General features: G+C 42.6%; 1 protein-coding gene across 1 annotated transcript in view; it reads left to right on the top strand.

Moving 5' to 3' along the window:
- The window catches only part of SCFD2 (sec1 family domain containing 2), a 226,944-nt gene that overhangs the window by 46,723 nt on the left and 155,504 nt on the right, over positions 1 to 24,717 (top strand). The window contains exon 4 of the mRNA XM_061583924.1: positions 21,764 to 21,939. Within this exon, the coding sequence (XP_061439908.1) occupies positions 21,764 to 21,939 (176 nt within the window). The remainder of the gene's footprint in view (positions 1 to 21,763; positions 21,940 to 24,717) is intronic.

Genomic DNA, 24,717 nt, shown 5'->3' with positions numbered 1-24,717 from the left:
AAGGTCTTTTGAGGCTGATCTTGTTGGGCGGCATAGCTGATGATGCTGGAGGCGCTCCTTTAGATAGACTATTAGTTGCTGAAAACAGCGTCTTTGTACATTTAGGAAGGGCAATTCGGAGCCAATTGTGGTGTCAAATGTCTTTCTGGCATGCAGTTATTTTAAACTTGCTTCAGTATCTAAATCCAAAATGTAGCATTAGCATGGGCATTGAACATGCACAGTTTAACTTCAGAAGCTGCTTGAGAATCAGGGTCCCAAATTATAATTTTAGCAGGAGTCATCTACAATCGGTGTAATAAATATTTTGATTCAAAAATTCATAAAAATGTGAAAACTTTCTACATGTTGAACTCTTCAGTGCCAAGGCTGGGTAAAAAGGCTAATCTCTTCACAAGACCTAACAATGATACCAGTTTCAGTAAATTATAATTGTCTTGTAAAAACTGCCCTCAGGCTGCATCTGAACACAACAGTTTCTGTTAGTAAGTTGATAGAGGTGGTTTAAAGATGCACTACTCACTCAATTCCTATATTTTTAAAGATAATTTTAGTCTGTGTGGAGAGAAAAAAAATACAGTAACAGGATCCAACAATCTCACATTATATTCCAGGAAAAAAGTATTATTAGAATTAGTAAAATAACTCCCTGGCCTTCAATTTATTAGACCTCAGACTCTTCTCAACTTCATTTACAACAGGGGGTAATATTTTAACTTTTGTACTTCATATTTAAAGCAGTATCATACCATTTTAAACAGTCATAGCTTCCTCCAAAGAACCCTAGGAACTGCAGTTTGTGAAGGGTGGTGAGAGTTGTTAGGAGACCCTTGTTCCCCTCAGACAGCTACAATTCTCAGAGTGGCTTAACAATCAGTCCTTCTTCCCAGGGAACTCTGGGTTATCATGGAAAACATTATAAAAACAACAAGCCCAGAAATCAATTAAATAAAAGGAGTTATTAAAAAAAAGTTAGAAATGTAGAATATCAGTGATTTATCCATCACTTCAAAATGTAAGTGTTCTTTGCACTTGATGAAAACTGGCTTAGACTTTTAAAACAACTGAGTGGCAAAAAAAATAGCTGTGTTTTTAAGGTTCTATAATTTATCGGTATCCAGAACAAAGCCAGACTGACTGAAAATGGACCTGTTATTTTCTCGTTGGGTTTTATCAGTTTTAGTATTTTAACACGCTTGAGGATATTAGGTTCCAAAAGAAAGTTCTGTTCTGCGTACAACTCCCTAAAACAAAGGAGTCTTGTTCCTTCAGAAGAAGTACTGCTGCTCCCCCCCCCAACCCTCACTTCCTTCACATCCTCACTGGTGATCAGATGCATATCTTAGAATGCTTCTGAAAGTGATGGTTCATGATGCTTTTGTTTAAAGCTTTGCTATTAGCATATTATTTGGCAGCAAAAGACACTTTGCTACAAATGTCCTTCTGTGGCTTCAGAAATGGCTTGTCTTGCTTGGCAGTTTTAACAGAGGACAGTAAATCTAGCCTGAGTCTGAATCCCTTTATTATGTCCCTTTATTGGCATGTTGAATGATGAAAGCTGAAACACCAGGAGGATAACAGAAACAAAGTGCTCTCTTCTGTTGCTCTAACCCTCCATTAATGGAAGAAAGCCCTCTCAGTTCTTTCCTAGTAAACTATGCAGAATGCAACCTGAAAGACTGAAGCATCGCATTAAAGAGCACAAGGCTGACTTAGCCTACAGTAACAATATATTGATACAGCATGCTCTGTGAAAGAGGCTGGGACAGAGCTACTGTAAATCCCTTAAGTAGTTTGAAACTATCAGGCAAAAAAGCGGGGGGGGGGGAGAACATCAAAGGAAGTGGCAGATTTGTTGGGGGTAAAGTATGCCTGAACTTTGTCTGGGAACATGAAAGAATATCCAAAATATGAACAAAGGCAGCAATAGCATCAGTTTTGGATGTTATGAAATGAGGCAAATGGGAAGCACAAGTTACTTGTGCCTCCTGTTCTCTATATCTTTGTAATGCTTGCATTGGAACTTAAGCATCTTTAACTCTTGCATGCACACACACAATGCACAAACTTTTAGTATATCAGATTGCACCAATCCTAATTGGAGATACACAACTTCAAGTATGAACATTCCAGAGAAGCACAGAGAAATGCAACCTACTTAGCGGTGCCTGTCTCCAGTATCATCTCATAGTTTCTGAGGTTTCTCTGAAGTAGAGATGTGAAGGCCCAGAAAAAAACACCAGAAAAAATCAGAACCCCCCCATTTCCCCCTGCTTTTTTCAGAGCCTTCCCCTCCTCCCACCCCCAAATTGTGCTGAGATGTAAAAGGGTATAGAAGCTTGTTTCAATCTGGGCAAACCTTCAGTGTTTGGAAGTCCATCATAAATATGATGGCAAATATGAAGCAGAAATTGACAGTGATAACTGAGAAAATGAGTGATTAAATTTCAATCAGGCATGGTTTCCTCTCCTCTTTTTCTGAGCTCTTTTTATGGAAATGAGTGCTTTAGATCTGCATGACACTGTAGAGGACTAGAGGAGACATAATAATTGCCAGAATACATAATTTTCTTTTTTTGCTAGAACGTTGATGCTTTCTCCTGTTTTTATTGTTTTTTGCCTGCTCCCCATAAACTGGCAAAATGAAGAGATGCTAGGTTCCAGCAGCTTGTGTAAAAAAAGATAAACTAAATTTGTAATTATTATCAGAATAAACTGTACTTCTTATATACCAAACTTGATAATTTAATGCCAAACCAAGTTATACATAATATATGTTATGTTCCTAAAGTAATTCACTAAAACCCTTGCTGTTTAAGAACGTACCTATTATATATGTTACGTGCCTCCAAGTCAATTACGACTTATGGCAACCCTATGAATCAGTGACCACCAAGAGCATCTGTCATGAACCACTCTGTTCAGATCTTGTAAGGTCAGGTCTGTGGCTTCCTTTATGGAATCAATCCATCTCTTGTTTGGCCTTCCTCTTTTTCTGCTCCCTTCTGTTTTTTCCAGCATTATTATCTTTTCTAATGAATCATGTCTTCTCATGATGTGTCCAAAGTATGATAACCTCAGTTTCATCATTTTGGCTTCTAGTGATAGTTCTGGTTTAATTTGTTCTAACACCCAATTATTTGTCTTTTTCGCAGTCCGTGGTATGCACAAAGCGCTCCTCCAACACCACATTTCAAATGAGTTGATTTTTCTCTTATCCACTTTTTTCACTGTCCGACTTTCACATCCATACATAGAGATCGGAAATACCATGGTCTGAATGATCCTGACTTTAGTGTTCAGTGATACATCTTTTCATTTGAGGACCTTTTCTAGTTTTCTCACAGCTGCCCTTCCTAGTCCTAGCCTTCTTCTGATTTGTTGACTATTGTCTCCATTTTGGCTAATGACTGTGCCAAGGTATTAATAATCCTTGACAAGTTCAGTGTCCTCATTGTCAACTGTAAAGTTACATAAATCTTCTGTTTTCATTACTTTAGTCTTTTTGACGTTCAGCTGTAGTCCTGCTTTTGTGCTTTCCTCTTTAACTTTCATCAGCATTCGTTTCAATGTACCTCTAGCCTACAGATATTTCTATCAAACTTTAAAAAGCAGGGAAATTGGGCAGCTATAGTGAATGCACCAGAGGAGCAGGACACCTGACCTCCTCTCTGAAATTTGTACTGCCCTACAAATTTGTAAAAATGCAAACACAATTTGGGATGGTCTTTGGGGAGGAGGAGAAGAGGGAGGGGGAGGGCTGAAGTGGGCATGGGAGGAGGAAGAAGGAAGAGGGGAGGGGAGGAGGAATAGAAAGAAGAGGGGGAGGAGGAAGGAGAGGTGAGAAGAGGAAGGGGGAAGTGAAAGGCAGGCCTCATCATTTGCATGCTTATTGGGTTCAGTGGGATTTCCTCCCCTGTAATCATGCTTAGAATAGGTAAAACTGACTATGGAGGAGGAGGGGGGAGGGGACAGGAGAGGGAAAGAGGAAGGGCAGGGGGAGGGGATTGGAAAGGCGAGGGGGGGAGAAGGAAGCGGGAGGGAAGGGGTAAAAGGGAGAGGATAGGAGGGAGGGGGAGGGCAGGTTTGATCATTTGCATATTTTTTGAGCTCAGTGGGATTTACCATTGAGCAATGTACAATCATGCTTAGGAAAGGTGAAACTGACCTGGAGGAGGGGTAGGTAGGGGGGATGAAGGGGAGGGGTAGAGGGGAGGGGTAGGGGAGGAGCTTGGATGGGTGGGCACTGGGCAGAGGGGAAACCCCTTTCCTTTCCAAAAGGAAAACATTGTAAACAGTATTCTTTTTCAGGATTTTCCTCACTTTTTTATTCTACAGCAGGCACATGTAGTCTCCCACCCAAATTTAAACCGAAGCTGTCGCTGGCCACGTCCACACCAGGCCAGACCAGACAGAGCTACAATCCACAGAAGAGGGGCTGACTGTTAAATTACTCTGGCCACAGGAGCTCTGTCTGGGGAATAGGAGTCTCCTAACAACTCTCAGCACCCTTCACAAACTACACTTCTCAGGATTCTTTGGGGGAAGCCATGACTGTCAAGAGTGAAATAAATGTCTGGACCTGATTAGCCAAGCCAAACAGCTGTGAGTTTGGCTTTTAGAACACTGATGGTACTTACTGTGCATGCCTGACACTATAATAGACTTCAATGTTAAATTTCTTTAATTAAGAATCAGCCAGGCATTTTTTTTAACTTTTAAACTGCAGAAGATGAAGGTGAGAGTATGGGACAAGGTCAGTAATAAGATTACAGGTACTCTGTGAATATGGCTGATTTTTAATTAATTTTAACAAATTATGAGACCACTGACAGAAAAAAGTCTAACAGGGGTCTGGATTTTTTTCCTATTGTTTTACACTTTGAACTCATTGATTCCATCTGAGTGTTTTGTGTAAACTTAGGAGATTGTTAAGCAAGTGTTTCTGAGTTCAGGACTATAAGTTTTGTAAGGTTTTGTTTTGAAATGGGTTTATGGGATGAATCATAATGGCATGGGGGATATTTTCAATTTAACATTGTGGAATGCGAAAAATCCATGCTGGCTTTAGTATACAGCCACTATTGTGGCTGTACAATAAAGCGACTTTGGATTTGTAAAAGATTCTAAAAAAATTGAATATTGTTCCATTCCCCCCCCCCTTGCCATTATTTCTTTGGACAGGGGAACAGGTTTTTTTTCCACGGCTTCATCATTTCAGGGCATCTGTGCTCTGAAGGTAAAATAAGACAATACAAGAGAGATGTGGCTGCCAATGAGACAACTGTCCTATTAAATGCTTTCCACTGTCTCCTCTGTGTCATCCAGCGAAACAGCAACTGTGTGCTATGTCGTCATTGCTCTGTGGTTTTCTCACCCTCACAAGTGATGACAGCTCTTGAATCGAGTGTGTGTGTGGGGGGGGGAGTGCAGTGACGTCACTTTGTGCACTTTTACTTAATAGACATCAGAAGAGAGAGGGAAGGAAGAAGCGGGCTGCTGTTTGTGATGGCAGCCCTGTATCTCTTTAACGAGTTGTTCTTCCCTCAATTTCAAGTTCCTGACTCTCTTCCCTTTAGTTAGGCCCTTGTCCAAAGTGAAGGAACTGCTGATGAGAGAGCATTGAATGCAGTACTTAATGTTGCGTGAGGACTGATGCCATAAATACACATTTATGTGTTTAGACCCATCTCCACGTGCCCCCTTAATCTGAAGCTCAGAGGGTGACCATAACAGTGAGGGCCTATTGAATGGAAACCCTGGGCAAGCTTGCCTGGTGCCCATATTGTTACAGATTTGGCACCAGGGTAAGACATTCATTCTCCCAGGTCTTTTAGGATTTCGTTTTAAGTTCCTGTTATAAGGTAGGTGGTTTTAGCACGGGTGGGGAACCTTTTTAACCCTAAGGGCACGTTCCTTTCTGGACACCCTTCTGAGGTGGGTTGAGCAATAAACATGCCAGTGGTGGGTTGAGCAACAAATGTTGATTTTACCTTTGTACAGTAGGCTAGTTCCTACACACATTCACATACCCCTATCTTTAGCCTCCATCCAGACAATCAAGAGGTATTATCAGATGCATTCAGGGATGCATTCTGGCAAGCCAAAAACGCTTGGAAGTATGAAGGACTACTAAAGGGTATGGCCTGGGGAGAGGTCCGAGGGGCAGATAGAAAGGCCTGGAGGGCCACAGTTGGTCCCCAAGCCTGAGGTTCCACACTCCAGTTTTAGCATATGTATCTGATAGCTATTTAGGTTTTGTGCTGTGTATGATATTTATTGTGCTGGCTTTCAGTTTGGTTGTATGCTGGTTTGTCTCTTAAACCTATAGTGGATTTTTGTGTCATAAGCTTTCACTGTTATGTTTTTATTTGTATTATTTGCTATAGCATCTAGAGCACTGTTTGGGAACTGAATCCAGCTGGCGGCCTGGATTCTGGATCCCTCCACTCTTGGCAGGCCGCTTTAACAGATAGGGAATTTGGTAAGAGGAATTTGAAGTCATTGCCTATCAGCTGATAGGCTGCTTTCTCCAAGCTGCAGCAGGCTTGTTCTCATCTGCAATCAGCTGATTGGCAGTGACAGCAAATTTCCCTTGCCAGTGAACAAACAGGAGCACACTTTAAGCCACGTCTCTACCTGCCCCATAACTTATGTCATGTATGATGTCAGGTGTGGGCTGGGTGGGTGTGATTTCAGGAAACTGCCTTCCAGGCCTGATTAGAACTGTAAAACACAGATTCCCTTTATGTGACATTTCAGAAGTAGAAATAATAATAAATAAACCTGTAGCGAGAGAGAATTTAGCCGTGACAGAAAACGAAGCTTAGTTTACAGCTGAAGAAAAGCATGGATATTGATAAGTTCTACAAAGTTCTACATGCACAAAACTCAGAACTGATGAACCAAGGGAAATAATTTAAGCGGCCTTTGGATTACAGTTTACTTCAGCATTACACACATGATGGGGTAGTGTTCCTGTAGGAAGAAAAGTACTATCTTTAGTGGCTTGACCTTGGAGGGTGAGGAAACATTATTCAGCTGGATGTGATTCGCGGGGCTTAGTTTTCATACCTTTGATGCAGCTTCCAGCTGCAATAAAGCATTGCTTGTCTGAATTTTTTAATCTTAATGTAGATAGAAAACTGAAACCAAAATAAAAATACTATCATTAGGTTAAAAGTATGTGCTGACAAATCTGTAATACATATCATATTTTTGTCCCTAGCTAAATCAATTTTCACTTATACTTATAAACTATTAAAAAAACAGAGGCAAAATCCTGTTAAAAATCCCATGCAGAGACATTACAAGCCAGATATGCTGGTAGTATGTTATCTTTGTGTATTAAATTATGGCTGGCATATGGACACAAAATATTTGGCTGACCTTACTTTTTCTTGTATCAAGGGGGTTTGCTGACAATGGCCATTTTGTTGGCATATCTTCCAACAAAAGTTTGAGATTAGAGATACAACAGCATTCTAATCTCAAACTTTTGTTTTTGGAAGATAGAAAATGCAAATACTTAAAAACATAAATTAATGGCTAAGTATCTTTACATGTCTGGCTGTGGATACTTTTAAAATAAAGCCAATCAAAGAATAATTAAAGGGAAACAAAAGTGTTGATCTTGACAGAGTATTACATATGCATTTAGTATTCAGTGATGTAATTTTACAAATACAGTAGGGCCCCACTCATACAGCAGGTTAGGTTCCAGACCCCCGCCGGAAAGCGGATCAGCTATAGCACGGGGGTCTGGAACCTAACCCACTATTGCACCAGAGGAGAAGAAGATCAGATCTTCCCCTCCTGGGGCGCAATCAGCTCCAGTGGGAGTCTGATCGCGCCAGAAGAGAAGATCGGCTGTAGTGAGCTACAGCTGATCTTCCTCTCCTCAGGCATGATCAGCTGGAGTGTGCAACTCTGACCACCCCCGAGGAGGATAAGATCAGCTGTAGCATGCTACAGCTGATCTTCCCCTCCTCGGGCGCGATCAGCTTGAGCAGGAGTCTGATCACGCGAGAAGAGGAGAAGTTCGGCTGTAGCGCGCTACAGCTGATCTTTCCCTCAGGCACGATCAGCTGAAGTGCGCAAGTCTGACCGCCGCCGAGGAGGATAAGATCAGCTGTAGCACACTACAGCTGATCTTCCCCTCCTCAGGCGCAATCAGCTGGATTGTGGGGAGCTCCAGCCCCCCCTCCAGCTGATCACCCCGCTGGTGCTGTATTAACAGAATGCCGAAAAGCAGGGCCCTACTGTACATTAATTCCAATCCAATACTTGTCTACTGTTGAAGTAACATTTACTTTATTGGACCTGTAGTCACTTTTATGTTGCTTTTGGTCACTATCTTAAAATGCACGTATTAGTATTTTAGTTATTATTCTGATGGCTGCCAAGTGTTTCTGTCTTGAACATCATGCATTGGTTGAATAGTATATAGATTGGTTTCAGGACCCACAAGAAAGGGTAAAAATTCTATTTCAGACGCATGTAAAAAGCAAAGACAGTTGTTAAAGAACTTGGAACGGATTATTGAAAAATGAAAGAATAAACATTATTTTATTAACCAGTAACTTGTATAACATGTTCATAGCAACAGCAAATGCATAGACTGCCACTTTCAAGTGTTACTTGCATGAAGGGAGCGTCATGCAATTACTGGGGTGGGGCACACTCTTGGTTTCACCTTTGGTGTCGGACACACTGCCTCCAGATATCTGCGTGTTAGTATGATTAGACTTTAGTGCAGGTGGGACATTCACTTCCCAGTAAATTGTGTGATTTATTTATTTGTTATATCTATAATCTGTAAAAAAAATCTCTCTGTGTCACCTTAATGACATCTCTTCACTACCTCTCTTAACTGCTTTGGAATATTCTTGTCCATCCCATGCAGTCCCTTGCTAACATTAAAAAAAGTTACAATATTACAGTAGGGTGGTCAGCATTACTGCAGTAACACCTTCTGTATGAAGAAGGTTCTGCAAGGGATGGCTGAGAATTTCACTAAAATAAAACTTGGCGCCAGACTTACTGATTGTCCGCAGGTTCACTATCTTTGCAGGCCAATCCTGAATGTTGTGTTTCCCTGGCTTTTCCCCACACCACATTAAAAGACACACACATTGAACTTTTGTTTGCTAATGTGAAACTGACCAGCCTATGAGGGCTGTGGAGTCGGAGTCGTGGAGTCGGAGTCGGAAGCAATTTTGGGTGGAGTCAGAGTCGGAAGCAATTTTGAGTCGGAGTCTGTAGAAATGTACCGACTCTGGCTTCAAAATAAAATTTAAATATTAATAATTTTAATATAAATCAATATACATTTGCCATTTATGAAGGAGTCAGAGTCAGACAGTAGAAAAATAGGAGCCGGACAATAGAAAAATAGAGGAGTCGGAGTTGAAGGTTTGACGTACCGACTCCACAACCCTGCAGCCTATGTGTTTGCTTTGCTAAGGTTGAACTGACAAGCTTGCTCTTAGCTTTGCAACCTGTGTCTTTTACTTTGCTAATGTGAAACTGACCAGCCTGCGAGTTTGCTTTGCTAAGGCTGAACTGACAAGCTTGCTCTTTGCTTTGCAACCTGTGTCTTTTACTTTGCTAATGTGAAACTGACCAGCCTGCGAGTTTGCTTTGCTAAGGTTGAACTGACAAGCTTGCCCTTTGCTTTGCAGCCTGTGTCCTTTGCTAATGTGAAACTGACCAACCTATGTCTTTGCTTTGGTAAGGTGAAGTTGACCAGCCTGTGTTTTTCCTTTGCGTTAGAGCGATTTCTTGCTTTCTTCCAAGGCTTGGGGGAATCAGATTTGGAAGTGGGGGAAAGACAAGGAAGGAGGATTGGGTGGGTGGGTATTGAGCAGAGGGAAGTCACTTTCCTTTCAGAAAGAAAAACATTTGTAACAATATCATAGTTTTTGGGAGAGTAAAAAAAATAAGAATAAAAGCAAAGGATAACATAAAAATAACCTGAAATGGAACCGCCTGCCAGTTCAATGAAATGCAATCAAACAGACAACAACTACCTGGATGCATGCCAATGCCAAAACTTTCTAAGGATTTAGAGCTTAAATATACATCAAATGCCTTTTCTGATTGTAACTTTTTTCTAGGCTGTACAGTTTCAAAATGCAGGTGGGTGAATCATATGTACAAAAATGCGTGATGGAGTCAAAGAATAGTGCTTGTGAACTAGCTCTGTAGGAAAGTAGAGAATAAGGAGGAGGTAAAATGTAATTGACAACTACAGTTAACAGAAACATCAAAGTGGATGTGAGAAACTCCAGACAGAGATAAGGCTAATTGATTCCCTGGGTAAGTTCTGAAGGCACATAAGCCCACTACCTTGCTGAAGCTAAGCAGGTCTGGGTTTGATCAGTGCCCAGATAAGTGAGTGCTCCACTACCATGGGTTCCATAACAGAAGAAGGGTGGGGTATAAATTTAACAAAATAAAATAATTAACTGGTTGGTCATGTGACAGTTGATCATGGAATATTCTGTACAAAGTGAAATGCACTGCAAGCATTTACAATTTAAATTACTTAAACTACAATCCTAACCCCACTTACTTGGGAGTAAGCCCCATTGAACAGAGTAGGATTTACTTTTGAGTAGACATGGTCAGTATTGTGCTATTTAAGAAGAGGGAAAAATCTAGCCATTGAGTTTAGTTGTTGGAGCCAATCCAGCTACATGTCTTTGTGGTCATAAACCCTTTACCTCTCAACATCTTTCTTAAAGAATTGACTATTCTTCATGTCTTCTGTCCACACTGAGGGCAACTACTTGTGCGTGGGTCAGTTGCAGAAACTTCCAGACCTCTTCTCTGAGTATGGGTCGATACCCCTTCCTCATAGCTTACAGTTTTACCCACATAAATAAGAGAAAGGAAGATCACTTCCTCGGTTCTCTTTCTGACAGCTTCGGATCATGTCTGTAATATCTCCACTGACTTGTTACCATTATTTTCTGCCTCATTGAAGAGTTTTGTTTCTTTTCTGTGTTAACCTAAAGAATAGAAAGTAAAGAAAATCAAGATGAAAAGGACTGTGGTATTTCAGGATGGTGTGGTGGTGTGCCACTGCTGTGATCAATGGCACAATGGGAACTTTTTGAAAAGTGAGCCCTATGCAGTGGAAAGACGTCGCAGCCAAATGATCATTCTCTCTCACAGCCTGTTAGGAAAATAGTGTAACATAACAAATCATCACTTGCAATAGCGTTGTATCCTAGGGTTTACAGTTGCAGGACTTTGTGCCTTAAAATGATATTGTGAGACAGAGTTTTAACATTGAATGATATGTCTGATTCTGATCAGGTGCCATCACAATCAAATTCTATATAATTAACCATCTCCAAATGCAGGCACAGTTCTAAACCAGAAGAAGATGGGTTGGAAAGGAACTGTTTACAGACACAAAAGCTAAAACAGCCTTTGAGGCTTCTGTTCATAACCATTTAGGACCATGGAGGGAAGAAGGCAAAGTGAAAGAGTGGAAGCTTCATTCTGCCACAGTTCCATCTAAAAATAAGCATACAGAAGCACTCTATAAAGCATCGGTGGGTGGGGTAAATCTGTTGGTACAAGAGCTGATATTCTTCTGAATTATCAGTGACTGAGAAATCAGTGTTGGAGAATTTAAGAGACATCATCCCATTGGCTAGAAGTCCACATCTGGGTGAAGAGATAACTTAAGTGTCAGAGGCAATCTTGTCTGTATCTAAAGATGAAGGTTAGTTATAATATCTTTTTTAAAAGCTTTTATTTTATCAAAAAGGTGGAGAAAAAAACAAAAGAAAAAAGTTAGCCCAGTGGTCCTATCCCATAACAACAACAACATTTGAGATTTCAGTGTATAGCTATCAGTGTACATTACATGAATTACATAGATCTGATATCTGAGATGGAAAATCGTAGGAATCCTAGTGTAGCTGAACATGATCTTCTTGGATACATGAGGAATTGCCTTCTCATTCAGTTTTGCCCAGGACTTTAATGAACAGCCATGTGGGATCCTTATTTTGAGCCAAGGGACTGTCACCATTCCAAGAATCATGAAGATTGTTCTACAGTGAAGTGTAGAAGTGACTGGAGAAATAATTTGTGCTCATTGCTTTTATTTTATTTATTATTTGATTTATATCCTGCCCTTCCTCCCAGCAGGAGCCCAGGGCAGCAAACAGAAGTGCTAAAACACTTCAAAACATCATAAAAACAGACCTTAAAATACATTAAAAGAAAACAGTGTTAAAAACATTAAAAAAAACCTTTAAAGACATCTTTAAAAAAGGGTTAAAAACATTATTAAAAAAACATATTAACAAGGAATTCTAACACAAACACAGACTGGGATAGGTCTCAACTTAAAAGGCTTCTTAAAAGAGGAAAGTCTTCAAAAGGCACTGAAAAAATAGCAAAGATGGCGCCTGCCTAAGATTTAAGGGCAGGGAATTCCACAGGGTAGGTGCAGCCACACTAAAGGTCCATTTCCTATATTGTGTAGAACTAACCTCCTGATAAGATGGTATCTGCAGGAGGTCCTCACCTGCAGAGTGCACTGATCGACTGGGTATATAAGGGGTAAGGCGGTCTTTCAGGTATTCTGGTCCCGAGCTGTATAGGACTTTGTACACCAAAACTAGAACCTTGAACTTGGCCCGGTAACAAATGGGCAGCCAGTGCAATTCTTTCAGTAGCAGGCGATACCCTGCCCCAGTGAGCAGTCTCGCCACTGCATTTTGCACCAGCTGCAGCTTCCGGACCAACCTCAAGGGCAGTCTCACATAGAGCGAATTACAGTAATCCAGCCTGGAGGTGCATGGACAACATTAGTCAAGCTGTCCCAGTCCACAAACAGCCACAGCTGTCTTACCAGCTGAAACTGGTAAAAGGCACTTCTAGCCACGGAGGTCACCTGGGCCTGTAGCAACAAAGATGGATCCAGGAGCACCCCCAGACTACGGACCTGCTCTTTCAGAGGGAGTATGACTCCATCCAAAGCAGGCAACTGACCAATTATCTGAACTCAGACACCACCAACCCTCAGCGCCTCCATCTTGCTAGGATTCAGACTCAGTTTATTGGCCCTTCTCCAGCCCACCACCGAATCCAGGCAGCGGTCAAGGGCTTGCACGGCCTCTACTGATTCAAATGTTATAGAGAAATAGAGCTGGGTATCATCAGCATACTACTGACACCTTGCCCCAAATCTGATGCCTGCTCCCAAGGACTTCATATAGATGTTAAACAGCATGGGGGACAAGATGGTACCCTGTGGCACCCCACAGCACAACTGCCAAGGGGCTGAAAGACAGTCAACCAGTGCTATTCTCTGAGAATGACCTTGGAGATAGGATCAGAACCACTGTAAAACAGTGTCTCCAATACCCATCTCACCAAGTTGACCCAGAAGGATACCATGGTCAATAGTATCAAAAGCCGCTGAGAGATCAAGTAAGAATAACAGGGTTGCACTCTCCCTGTCCTTCTCCCGATAAAGGTCATCCATCAGGGCGACCAAGGCCGATTCAGTCCTATAACCAGGCCTGAACCCAGACTGGGATGGGTCAAGATAATCTGTTTCATCCAAGAGTACTTACAGTTGCTGTGCCACAACCCTTTCAATCACTTTCCCTAAAAAGGGGGTATTTGCAACTGGTCGGTAGTTGTAACATACCAATGGGTACAGGATGGGCTTTTTCAGAAGTGGTCGGATCGCCGCCTCTTTCAAGGTGGCTGAAACCACTCCCTCCTGCAATGATGCGTTGACCACACCCTGTATCCACTTGGTCAGACACCCTTGGCAAGCTTTAATAAGCCAAGAAGGGCAAGGGTTGAGAGGACATGTTGCTGGCCTCATCATCGCAAGCACCTTGTGCACGTCATTGGGCCGCATCAACGGAAACCATTCCCAAGAAGTTGCAGCAGATGTTGCACTGGACACCTCATTGGGGACTACAGTAGATATAGATGAGGTATCAAGACTGCTACGAGGCGAGCAACTTTACCCTCAAAGTGCCTTACAAGCAATTCACAGTGGGCCTCAGAAGGGTCTAAAACTCAATTTCCTGGAGTTGATGTCAACAGACCCCTGACAATACAGAAAAGCTCCACCGGATGGCTACTTGAGGATGCGATGGAGGCAGAGAAGTGGGCCTTCTTTGCCACCCTCACCGCCACACAGTAGGTACAGTTATGATGTTTTACTCATGCCTGATCAGCCTCACAGCACGTCTTTTACCACTTGCGCTCTAGCCGTCGCCTAGCCTGTTTCATTGCCCTTAGCTCACCGGTGTACCAAGGTGCAAGCCGGGCTCCACAATTCCGGAGAGGGTGCTCGGGGGCAACCGTATCAAGAGCCTGACACGCCTTGCTGTTCCACAGTGTGACAAGGGCTTCAACAGGGTCACCTGCTCTATCTACTGGGAACTCCTGCAGGGCATTCAGGAATCCTCTGGATTCCATTAGTCTCCAGGGGCAGACCATCTTAATCTGCCCACCACCCCTGTAGGGATCAGAGCCATAAGTCTAAACATCAGGAAGTGATCTGACCATGAGAATGAGGTGACATCCCCCCCATCTCCAGACCACCCCTTTCTCCATCTGGAGCAACAACCAAGTCGAGGGTGTGCCCTGCCCTATGTGTTGGAACAGTAACAACTTGACACAGCCCCATGGTCATCATGGAGGCCATGAAGTCCCAAGCCGGAACACTAGAGGCAGCCTCAGCATGGACATTGAAATCACCCAGCACTATCATTCTGGGCGCCTCCAATACCACAGCTGAGACGGCCTCTCCCAGCTCGGTCAGAGAAGCTGCCAGGCAGCTGGGTGGACGATACACCAGCAGGAACCCTAGTTTAATGTCTCCTTGGCCCAACACCAGGTGCAGGCCTTCACAGCCAGCTCCAAGACAGAGTGGTTTCCTGGTGACAGAGATGGAAATTCTGTAGACCGCAGCAACTCCTCCCCCCCCATCCTTGCAGCCTGTGCTGGTGTTACACCAAGTATCCAGGTGGGCAAAGTTGGGTCAGATCAACTCCTCCAAGCTCACCAGCCCAAGTCTCGGTAATGCACACCAAATCTGCACCTTCATCCACAATCAAATCATGGATGAGAGTGGTCTTATTGTGTACCGATCTGGCGTTAAACAACAACACACAGAGGCCAGTGGGCACAGCAGATGAGCAACAAGGAAGCCATCCATGAGAGGAGTGGCAGCAAGGAACAAGGCACAGATGACCTTGCCCTCGTCTTCTATGGTAATTCACCACATCCCCATGGCTATATTTTCCTCTACCATAATCAGTGAAATTGGGGTGGCATCACCCATGTTCCTCCATACTAAGACTCCTCCTAAACACCTGATATGGACCCAGCAGTGGTTCCGCTCCTATTTGGTGGGTCGTCTCCAGAGGGTAGTGCTTGGGGAGCATTGCTCGGCACCCTGGGACCTCCAATATGGAGTCCCGCAGGGTCAGTTCTGTCCCCCATGCTTTTTAATATCGATATGAAGCCGTTGGGTGCGGTCATCAGGAGTTTTGGAGTGCGTTGCCATCAGTACGCTGATGACACGCAGCTCTATTTCTCCTGTTCATCTTCTTCAGGTGAGCCTGTCGGCGTGCTGAACCGATGTCTAGCTGCGACAGTGGACTGGATGAGAGCTAACAAACTGAGACTTAATCCAGATAAGACTGAGATGCTGCTGGTGGGTGGTTCTCCTGATGGGATGGGGGATGTTCGACCTGTTCTGGATGGGGTTGCACTCCCCCTGAAGGAACGGGTTCATAGCTTGGGAGTTCTTTTAGATCCATCCCTGTCACTTGAGGCTCAGATAGCCTCTGTGGCACAGGGTGCTTTCTACCAGCTTCGGCTGGTGGCCCAGCTGCGCCCCTATCTGGACAGAGAGAAACTCGCTTCAGTAGTTCATGCGCTGGTAACCTCGAAATTAGATTACTGCAATGCGCTTTACGTGGGGCTGCCTCTGAAGACGGTTCGGAAACTGCAGCTTGTGCAGAATGCAGCGGCCAGATTGTTTACGGGGACCAGATGGTCCGACCATATAACACCGACTCTGGCCCACTTGCACTGGCTGCCTATTTGTTTCCGGGCCTGGTTCAAAGTGCTGGTTTTGACCTATAAAGCCTTACACGGCATAGGACCACAATACCTGTTGGAACGCCTCCCCCGTTATGAACCTGCCCGTACACTACGTTCATCATCAAAGACCCTCCTCCGAGTTCCTACTCATAGGGAAGCTCGGAGGATGGCAACGCGGAAAAGGGCCTTTTCTGTGGTGGCCCCCGAACTGTGGAACGATCTCCCGGAGGAAATACGCCTGGCGCCATCGTTAATATCTTTTCGGCGCCAGGTCAAAACTTTTCTTTTCACCCAGGCTTTTTAATTTTAATTAAATATGTTTAGTATACGCTGACATTGTTTTAATTTTTTTAAATAATTTTTAACTTTTTATATGTTTTATATTGATACATGTCTTGTACTTTGCTATTTCTTGTCTTGTGAACCGCCCAGAGAGCTTCGGCTATGGGGCGGTCTATAAGTTTAACGAAATGAAATGAAATGAAACACAAGCCCACCAACAAAACCTGCCAGTGTGAATTATCCCATTAGGCCTCTGCGAGGATTGGGAACAGTCATACCCATTCAAACTTTTTCACACAGGGCCCTTCTACTCCCCCTCCTGTCTCACACTCAGGGAGGGCCAGCCTTCTGCCAGTTACAGACTCACTCTGAAAGCATCTGGCGACTTTCTCCTATAATTCAATTCACTGCACAGGCCCCCACCCAGAGGAGACCTGACCTCTCTGAGATATTGTACTGCCCTACAAATTTGTCAAAATGCAAACACAATTTGGGTTGGTCTTTCACAGTCCAATCCAATTCTTACTACAAGGTTTTTTTTCCTGTTAGTGATTTTTTCTGCTTTGTAATCTGGGAGGTAAGAAATGGGATCCTGTGCAAACATGCTAAGAATGGATTATTTGCATGCTTATTGAGTTCAGTGGGATTTACTCCCCTGCAATCATGCTTAGGATAGGTGAAACTGACCACATGGGATGGGGGGAGGGTGGGGTGCATGCAGGAGGGGGAGGAGGAGGGTATTTGCATGTTTATTGAGTTCAGTGGGATTTACTCCCGTACAATCATACTTAGAATAGGAAGGCGAGGGAGGCCTGGAGTGGGCATGGGAAGAGAGAGAAGGAAGAGGGGAGAGTGGGAAGAAGGGAGGAGGAAGAGAGAGGAGAGGTGAAGGAGGGGAAAGCAGGTCTGATCAGTTGTATGCTTATTGAGTTCAGTGGGATTTACTCTTGTGCAATCATGCTTAGGATAGGTAGAACTGATCATGGGAAAGAAGGGGGAGGGTGGAGGGGAGGGGAAGGTGGGGATGGGGGAGGGACAAGGAGGGGAGGATGAGGGCAGGAAGGGGAGGAAGGAGGGGAGGAGATTGGATGGGTGGGCACTGGGCAGAGGGGAAGCCCCTTTCCTTTCCAAAAAGTATCATTCATTTTCAGGGTTTTCCCCACCTTTTTATTCTACAGCAGGCACATGTAGCCTCCCACCCAAATTTAAACCAAAGCTGTCACTGGCCACATCCACACCAGATGTTTATTTCACTTTAGACAGTCATGGCTTCTCCCAAAGAATCCTGTTAAGTGTAGTTAGTGAAGGGTGCTGAGAGTTGCTAGAAGAGGCCCTGTTCCCTTCACAGTGCTTCAGTCAGAGCGGCTGACTTGTTAAACCACTCTGGCCACTGGAGCTCTGTCAGGGGAATAAGAGTCTCCTCTCAGCACCCTTCAGAAACTATACTTCCCAGGATTCTCTGAGGGAAACCATAACTGTCTAAAGTGAAATAAATGTCTGGTGTGGGCATGGCCCCTGATTAGGCAAGCCCAGCAGCTGTGAGTCTGGCTTTTAGAACACTGATGGTTGGTTCTTACTGAGCATGCCCGACGTTATGATAGACTTCAATGCTAAATTTCTTAAATTAATTAAAAATCAGCCAGGCATTTTTTTAACTTTTAAACTGCAGAAGATGAAGGTCAGAGTATGGGGCAAGGTCAGTAATAGGTTTACAGGTATTCTGTGAACATGGCTGATTTTTAATGAATTTCAACAAATTATGAGAACTCTGAGAGAAAAAAGTCCAAAAGGGGTTCGTTCATTTGTTCATTCGTTCGTTCTCTCTCTCTCTCTCTCTCTCTCTCTCTCTCTCTCTCTCACACACACACACACACACACACACACACACACACACACACACACACACACACACACACACGTTGAACTCTGTATTCTCTCTGACTGTTTTGTGTATTGCCATGAAAATTTAGAGGGTTTTAAGCAAGTGTTTCTGAGTTCAGGACTATAAGTTTTGTAAGGTTTTGTTTTGAAATGAGCTTATGGGAAGCAGCAGAATGGCATGGAGGTATTTTCAATTTAAAATTGCAGAATACAATAAATCCATGCTGACTATAGTATACAGCCACTTTCGAGGCTGTATAATGCAACTTATATCAGAGTTTGAACTACATGCCTTTATTGAGAAGCATAGAAGTAATTTATTTAAGAAAAGAAATACTGTATCTGCTGAAAGAAGTACAGGGAAAAACAAGATATGTCTGTCATCATCTGTCCAGATGTACATTAATACCTCATCAGTGATATAATTTCCTTCTTTCTATATGGTTATACAAATAAATTGTCCTTATGACAAGTAATTAGTTACTGCCAAGGATAAACTACTGGCTTATCCTGTGAGTGAGTGGAAGAAATGTTCTCTTTGGTAGAGAGCTGATCTAGTGAGATGACACCACTGAATGGAGTCATCCAGAGATTTGAAGTTAGGCGTCATCACTATGCTGATGACACCCAACTTTATTTCTTGTAGGATTTAGGTGGGGTTGTGGACATGCTGAATTGAACCAGATGAGGGTCAATAAACAAGCCCAATCAAGACTATGGAGGTCATGCTCAACACGTTCTCGTCAGGGTTGCCCTCCCCTTGAAGGCTTGGGGATGGAGTATGAGGATAGTGACACTAATCTCCCATCCAAGGTTTTATAATAAGATAAAGCATGAGAAAATCTTTGAACACTGGAAAAGTTACATAAATACCAATTATTATTTTAATATGGTATTCCACAAAGTTACTATACTTTCTACCAGACTGGTTTGCAGAACTGAAAGGAACATAAGGAATCACTTATTGTTGATTGTTGGTTGAAAGCTGGGGACCTCTGCAATTGAGCACCAATAAAAGCTGAAGTGAATTTAAACTACTTGGCAGGACTTGTATCTTTAGGAAAGAGGCTACATTCAGTTCCTCAAAGTTTACTCCCTATTAATTGGTCCCTAAAGAGATAGTTAACTAGATTCAAGTTCCAAAATAAAATACTACAGCTACACAAACACCTTAAGTACTGCTGAACTTTTCTTTTTTTGTCACCTCGTTCATCTATAAAATCTGGAGTAAAAGAACCACAATCTCCTTTGGGATACTCAGTTTTAAGGACATGATATTTTTAACGCTGTTCAATCAGTCCTGGAGCACAACATTTTCCTGTAATAATGCTTTTCCTACAGGAATGTCGAGACTACCATGGAGCCTCAATGCAAGGACACTCCTCATGAGATGTTTTGCACTGTGCTATAAGTAGTCTGAGTACAATGTGCATTGTGACAGGGATTAAAAGTTCATGTATGTTTTTGAAAGCACCTTTGAAAATATATCTAGTCAGAAAAACAGAAAGGATCAGGTCCCCCTTTTTTTGAGTTATCTGATGCAAAAAAAGCCCCTCAACCCACCTCATGTGAAAAATGCATGTGCCATTTGCATCTGGTAGAGTCCATGTGCATTTTGTACTTGGGAATTCATCAGTACAAAGTGTCTTTTGTAAAGAATATTCGTTAAAGAAAATTAATAAACCAACCCAGCGCAGGGGAAGGAGTGAGAGAGGCCAAAGCAGAGCGAGATGAGGAGACATATGTTTCCACAGAAGAGAGGGAGTGACAAGGAGAATAGGCATTGATATGAATGCACAAGGATGTGAAGATTTTCAAATTGTGTTAAGGTTTACCTATAGCTCTCATTCTTCCTCTTCAATCAGCATGGAAGTCCTTGCTATTGGCAATTCTTCAAGAGGACTAGTCAGGCTTCAAATTTAAGTTGGGCTTCACTAAGCCTGGAGCTGGATACAAAATGAACACAGCATTATTGGGTATTGTACCAGCAAAGGCCTGCAGTCAGATCCTCTAAGAGAGACAGCCCAGAATGTTCTTTTCCAATGAACACAGGGTATCACAGTGTACAACATATCACAGAAGGCTTTTCCTTCTAACAGTGGGTGGTATCTTTTGATTTATGAACTTAAAAGCTATTTTACACTTTCTCCAAATATAATGTTTTGAGAGAAAGGGTAAGAATGTTTGCATCCTTGTGGTTCTTTTATATTTTGGGAGGTAGGGGGTGTATTAAATAGATTTTCAATAAGTAGCTATATACCATTACTGCTATGGGTTTTTAAAAAAACCCACTTATTGCAAATCATCAGGGTTAACTTTTCAAACCACTATGTCAATCTACCTGACAGCTTTAAAGGAAATAAATTAAAGCATGACTGGAAGTTTGAATGTTTAGTCTGAAAACACACATAGCTGTGGTTGCTTTTTTAGTCTTTGTGGGCTCAACTAAGGACCTTTGTGTTAGCTTGTAGCCATGTTAAAGGGCTGGCAGCTTGCACTATGTTATACTTTGTTGGCTTTGCCTTGATGTTTTGCAGTGAATGCATCTTCTTCTTGCAGAAGGGCAGTCATGCTAGAGACGTGTTGGAAACTAAACCCAAAGACCATCTTCCCCTTGTGCAAGCATGAGAGCTGCTATAGAAGCTGTTCAACTCTGAATGAACTCTTGTGAAAATATTTGCAAAGTAGTGCTAGCAGCTACTTCTCTTCTGCCCACCATTATTTGGATCAGAACAGAAGAGCCTGCTGGAGCTGAATGAAGCTGAATGCTGGAAGATGCAGGACAGATAAAAGAAAGTACTTCTTCACTCAACGCATGGCTAAGCTATGGAACTTGCTGCTAGAGGAGGCAGTGATGGCCACTTGGATGGCTTTAAAAGAGGATTAGACAAATTCTTGGAGGATAAGGCTATCAAAGTCTACTGACTACAATAGCTATGCCCTTCCTCCACAGTCAGAGGCAGTATACTTCTGAATACCAGTTGCTGCTGAAAACCGGGGTGAGGGGAGTACTCTTATACTCAGGTCCTGCTTGTGGGCTTTTGGTTGGTCACTGTGAGAAAAAGATGCTGGACAAGATAGGCCTTTGGCCTGATCCAGCAGGCTCTTCTTTTCTTATATTCTGGATCAGGCTATGGCCATTTAGTCCAGCATCCTGTTCTCACAGTGGCCAACCAGATGCCTATGAGAAACCTGCAAGCAGAACCTGAGTTCCAGTGGCAGTTCTTACATCTTTTGTGGCAAAAGAGAGGATATGGGAGGGTGTGGACTGACTTCCATAGTGTTGTTTATATATGCATGTTGACAACCAAAGTTACTAGATGGCACTATTCTTGGACCACTTGAGAACAACAGAACCATTATGAATCTGAAGAACGCCTTGTATTGAATAGGCGAGAGTGTATTGTCTGACTAGAACATGTTGCATAAGTACTGCTTTATTAACATTTGCAGCTTGTACACTGTTGAGAAATGTCTGCAATTTCTGTCACAGGTAGAGTCACCCCTGAACAGCTCAGCTCACATATCCAGCTCTTCAAAAAGGAATTTGAGGCCATTGAGAACCATTGTGGGATTCTGCAGATTGCACTGGCTGTTGTACAAACACTGCAACACCCCCAGAGTGCCAAATGGGACAGTTTCTTAGCCTTTGAAAGACTACTTGTGCAGGTGAGGTATAATGTGAACTTTATTACTGTTTAAGTAGGAGTAGAAAATATATAAGACTTTTACTACTTGTACGTTTGTGATCTGCCCCCCTTTCTGTCGTCCAAGGAGTTCAGTGTGGCAATTATTTGGTAGTCCACTATCAATGAGAGCAAGTGTGGTGTAGTGATTAGAGTGTTGGACTATGACCTGGGAGACCAGGGTTCAAATCCCCACACAGCCATGAAGCTCACTGGGTGACCTTAGGCCAGTCACTGCCTCTCAGCCTCAGAGGAAGGCAATGGTAAACCACCTCTGAATACTGCTTACCATGAAAACCCTGTTCATAGGGTCACCATAAATCGGGATCGACTTGAAGGCAGTCCATTTCCATTTTCCACCATCAATATACTAGCCAGGCCCCTCCCTTTGCTACCATTAAAATCTGTAGAACACAATCCAGCTGAAGCTAAACCTTCTTCAGTCTCACTGAAGTCACTGGAAGAGTTATGTGCTTAAATCTCTCCCATTGAAATCAGAAAATTGAGGCTGGTATCCTATGTAAGTGCCTTTTGAACTATGAATAGAGCTTATTTCCAGTAAGCATACATAGGATAAGACTGCAAAAAAGTTCCCTGGCTTTGACAGGATTGTGCCAATAGTGTACAAATTATGGTTACAAAGTTGTACCTTTATTTTTTTGATGTTTTTAAAGATGTTTAGTTTTAATATGTTTTTAATGCTTGTTTTGTTTTAATAAATATGTTTTTATGTCTGTTTTTACAATGTTTTAAAGTGTTTTTAGTGCTTTCTTTGCCGCCCTGGGCTCCTACTGAGAGGAAGGGCGGGATATAAATAAATAAATAAATAAATAAATAGAACAAAAATCAATGTACAGACTCAGTACTTTGTGGAAAGTCCACTGAAAAAGCAACTAAATCCCAAGTGAAGAAAAAATGCAGAAGAAGGAAAAGGACAGAAGGCAAGCAAATTTTTAAAAATATACATTATGATGGTTGGTTGTTACCAAGCACTTTCCTAATCATACCCATCTTTAGAGTTAGACCCATTGCCTTCTAACCTTTTTAATATGTTAAGAATTTGAGCCAAAGCAAACGTTTCTCTCCGGGATTGTAATTGCTTCCTATATACACATTCCTTTGCTGCAGTCAAATGACTATTATTTTAGATTACATGATCCATAAAGCTTGCAATTTTCTGAAGGAGGACACACAACCCTATTTCTAGCATGTGGTGGGTTGTGAGAGGGGAATTGTGGACCTAGGGGGAAACAAATATCTCTTTTTTTAATACTCTGGAAGTATGACTGTACTTATGGATAGGGTCATAGTTTAGTGGCGGAGCATGTGCTTTGCATGCAGAAAGTTCCAGGCTTCATTCCCTACATCTCCAGGTAGAGCTGTGAAAATCCCCTGTCTCGAAACCCTAGAGAGCCACTAGTAGTCAGTAATACAGTACTGACCTAAATGGCCCAATATCATGACTCCAGTATACGGAAGTGTTCCACGTATTGCATCTTAATAGGCTATGCCAACTTTCCAAGATCCTTTTTTTTTGCAAGATGTGATGGTGTCCTTTAAGTCAGAATTATGCACCAGTGATTCAAACATATTTCTTTGCTCAAGGTCTTTATATAATAAATGACAAATCAACTGCACTGTTCTAATTGTTCAGCTGCTGTTAGAGTGGTACACCTAGATTAGTCTTTGTGTATATGATGCTCATGGAACAGTAATTTTGTATGGCTGATCAAGGTGGGCCTCTCAACTTCTCAGCCTCATTCTCAGACTGCAAATGTGGGAGACAATTTTTGTGCATTTGGGGAAGGGAAGTCTAGAGAAAGATTACTTTCTTAGATGGGGAAATTATGGTAGAATTATGTGTTGCGCCCAGGGGCATTTCTGTCTCCCCCCCTTCTCAAAGTGTGCTTTGGTAGCAAAGCAGCAGCACTCCAATGGCCACTTTCTTTTTTCGCCCTTCCTCCCAATGGGGACTACTGGACATGCTTTGCCACAGTCTGGAGTTCTAAAAAGAAGAAAAGGGGGAGGGGAGTCCATCCTTGGCCACTTGTTAAATACACACACCACCCAAAAATTGTTTCCCCAATCTTCAGATGCATCTTTGCACACACACCCCATCTACTTCCCTCCCCAAATGCAGAAAAATTTAGCTGAGCAGAATGTATCAGCCATCATGATTTGCATAACATTCTTAAAATAAAATCTCCCATGCTTGGATTGTTCTCTTTGATTTATTACATTAGTACCCTTACCATCCTCTATAGCAGGGGTGGAGAACTGTTTTGGCTCCATAGGCCAGTTATCAGGGTTGGTCTCACAGGTCAAATTTCACAGGTGGGTGGGGTTGTCCACCTGTCAATCATATGTCATTGTGATGTCATGTGACTGACAGGTGAGTTGTACCGCCCACCTGTCAAAATATATTGCAGGGTTCCCAAGCACGCACTTCCACTGAGGGAAGCCAGAGAGTGTTATCATACTTTGGACACATCATGAGAAGACATGATTCACTAGAAAAGACCATAATGCTGGGAAAAACAGAAGGGAGTAGAAAAAGAGGAAGGCCAAACAAGAGATGGATTGATTCCATAAAGGACGCCACAGACCTGGACTTACAAGATCTGAACAGGGTGGTTTATAACAGATGCTATTAGAGGTCACTGATTCATAGGGTCGCCATAAGTTGTAACTGTCTTGAAGGCACATAACAACAACAATCCTAAACAGTTTATATACTTATCGCCTATGTAATCTGATGTCT

This window comes from Rhineura floridana, chromosome 9 (genome assembly GCF_030035675.1).
Source record: "Rhineura floridana isolate rRhiFlo1 chromosome 9, rRhiFlo1.hap2, whole genome shotgun sequence".
NCBI lineage: Eukaryota > Metazoa > Chordata > Lepidosauria > Squamata > Rhineuridae > Rhineura > Rhineura floridana.
The sequence above is the reverse complement of the archived record's forward strand: the minus strand, read 5'-3'. Positions and strand labels throughout refer to the sequence as shown.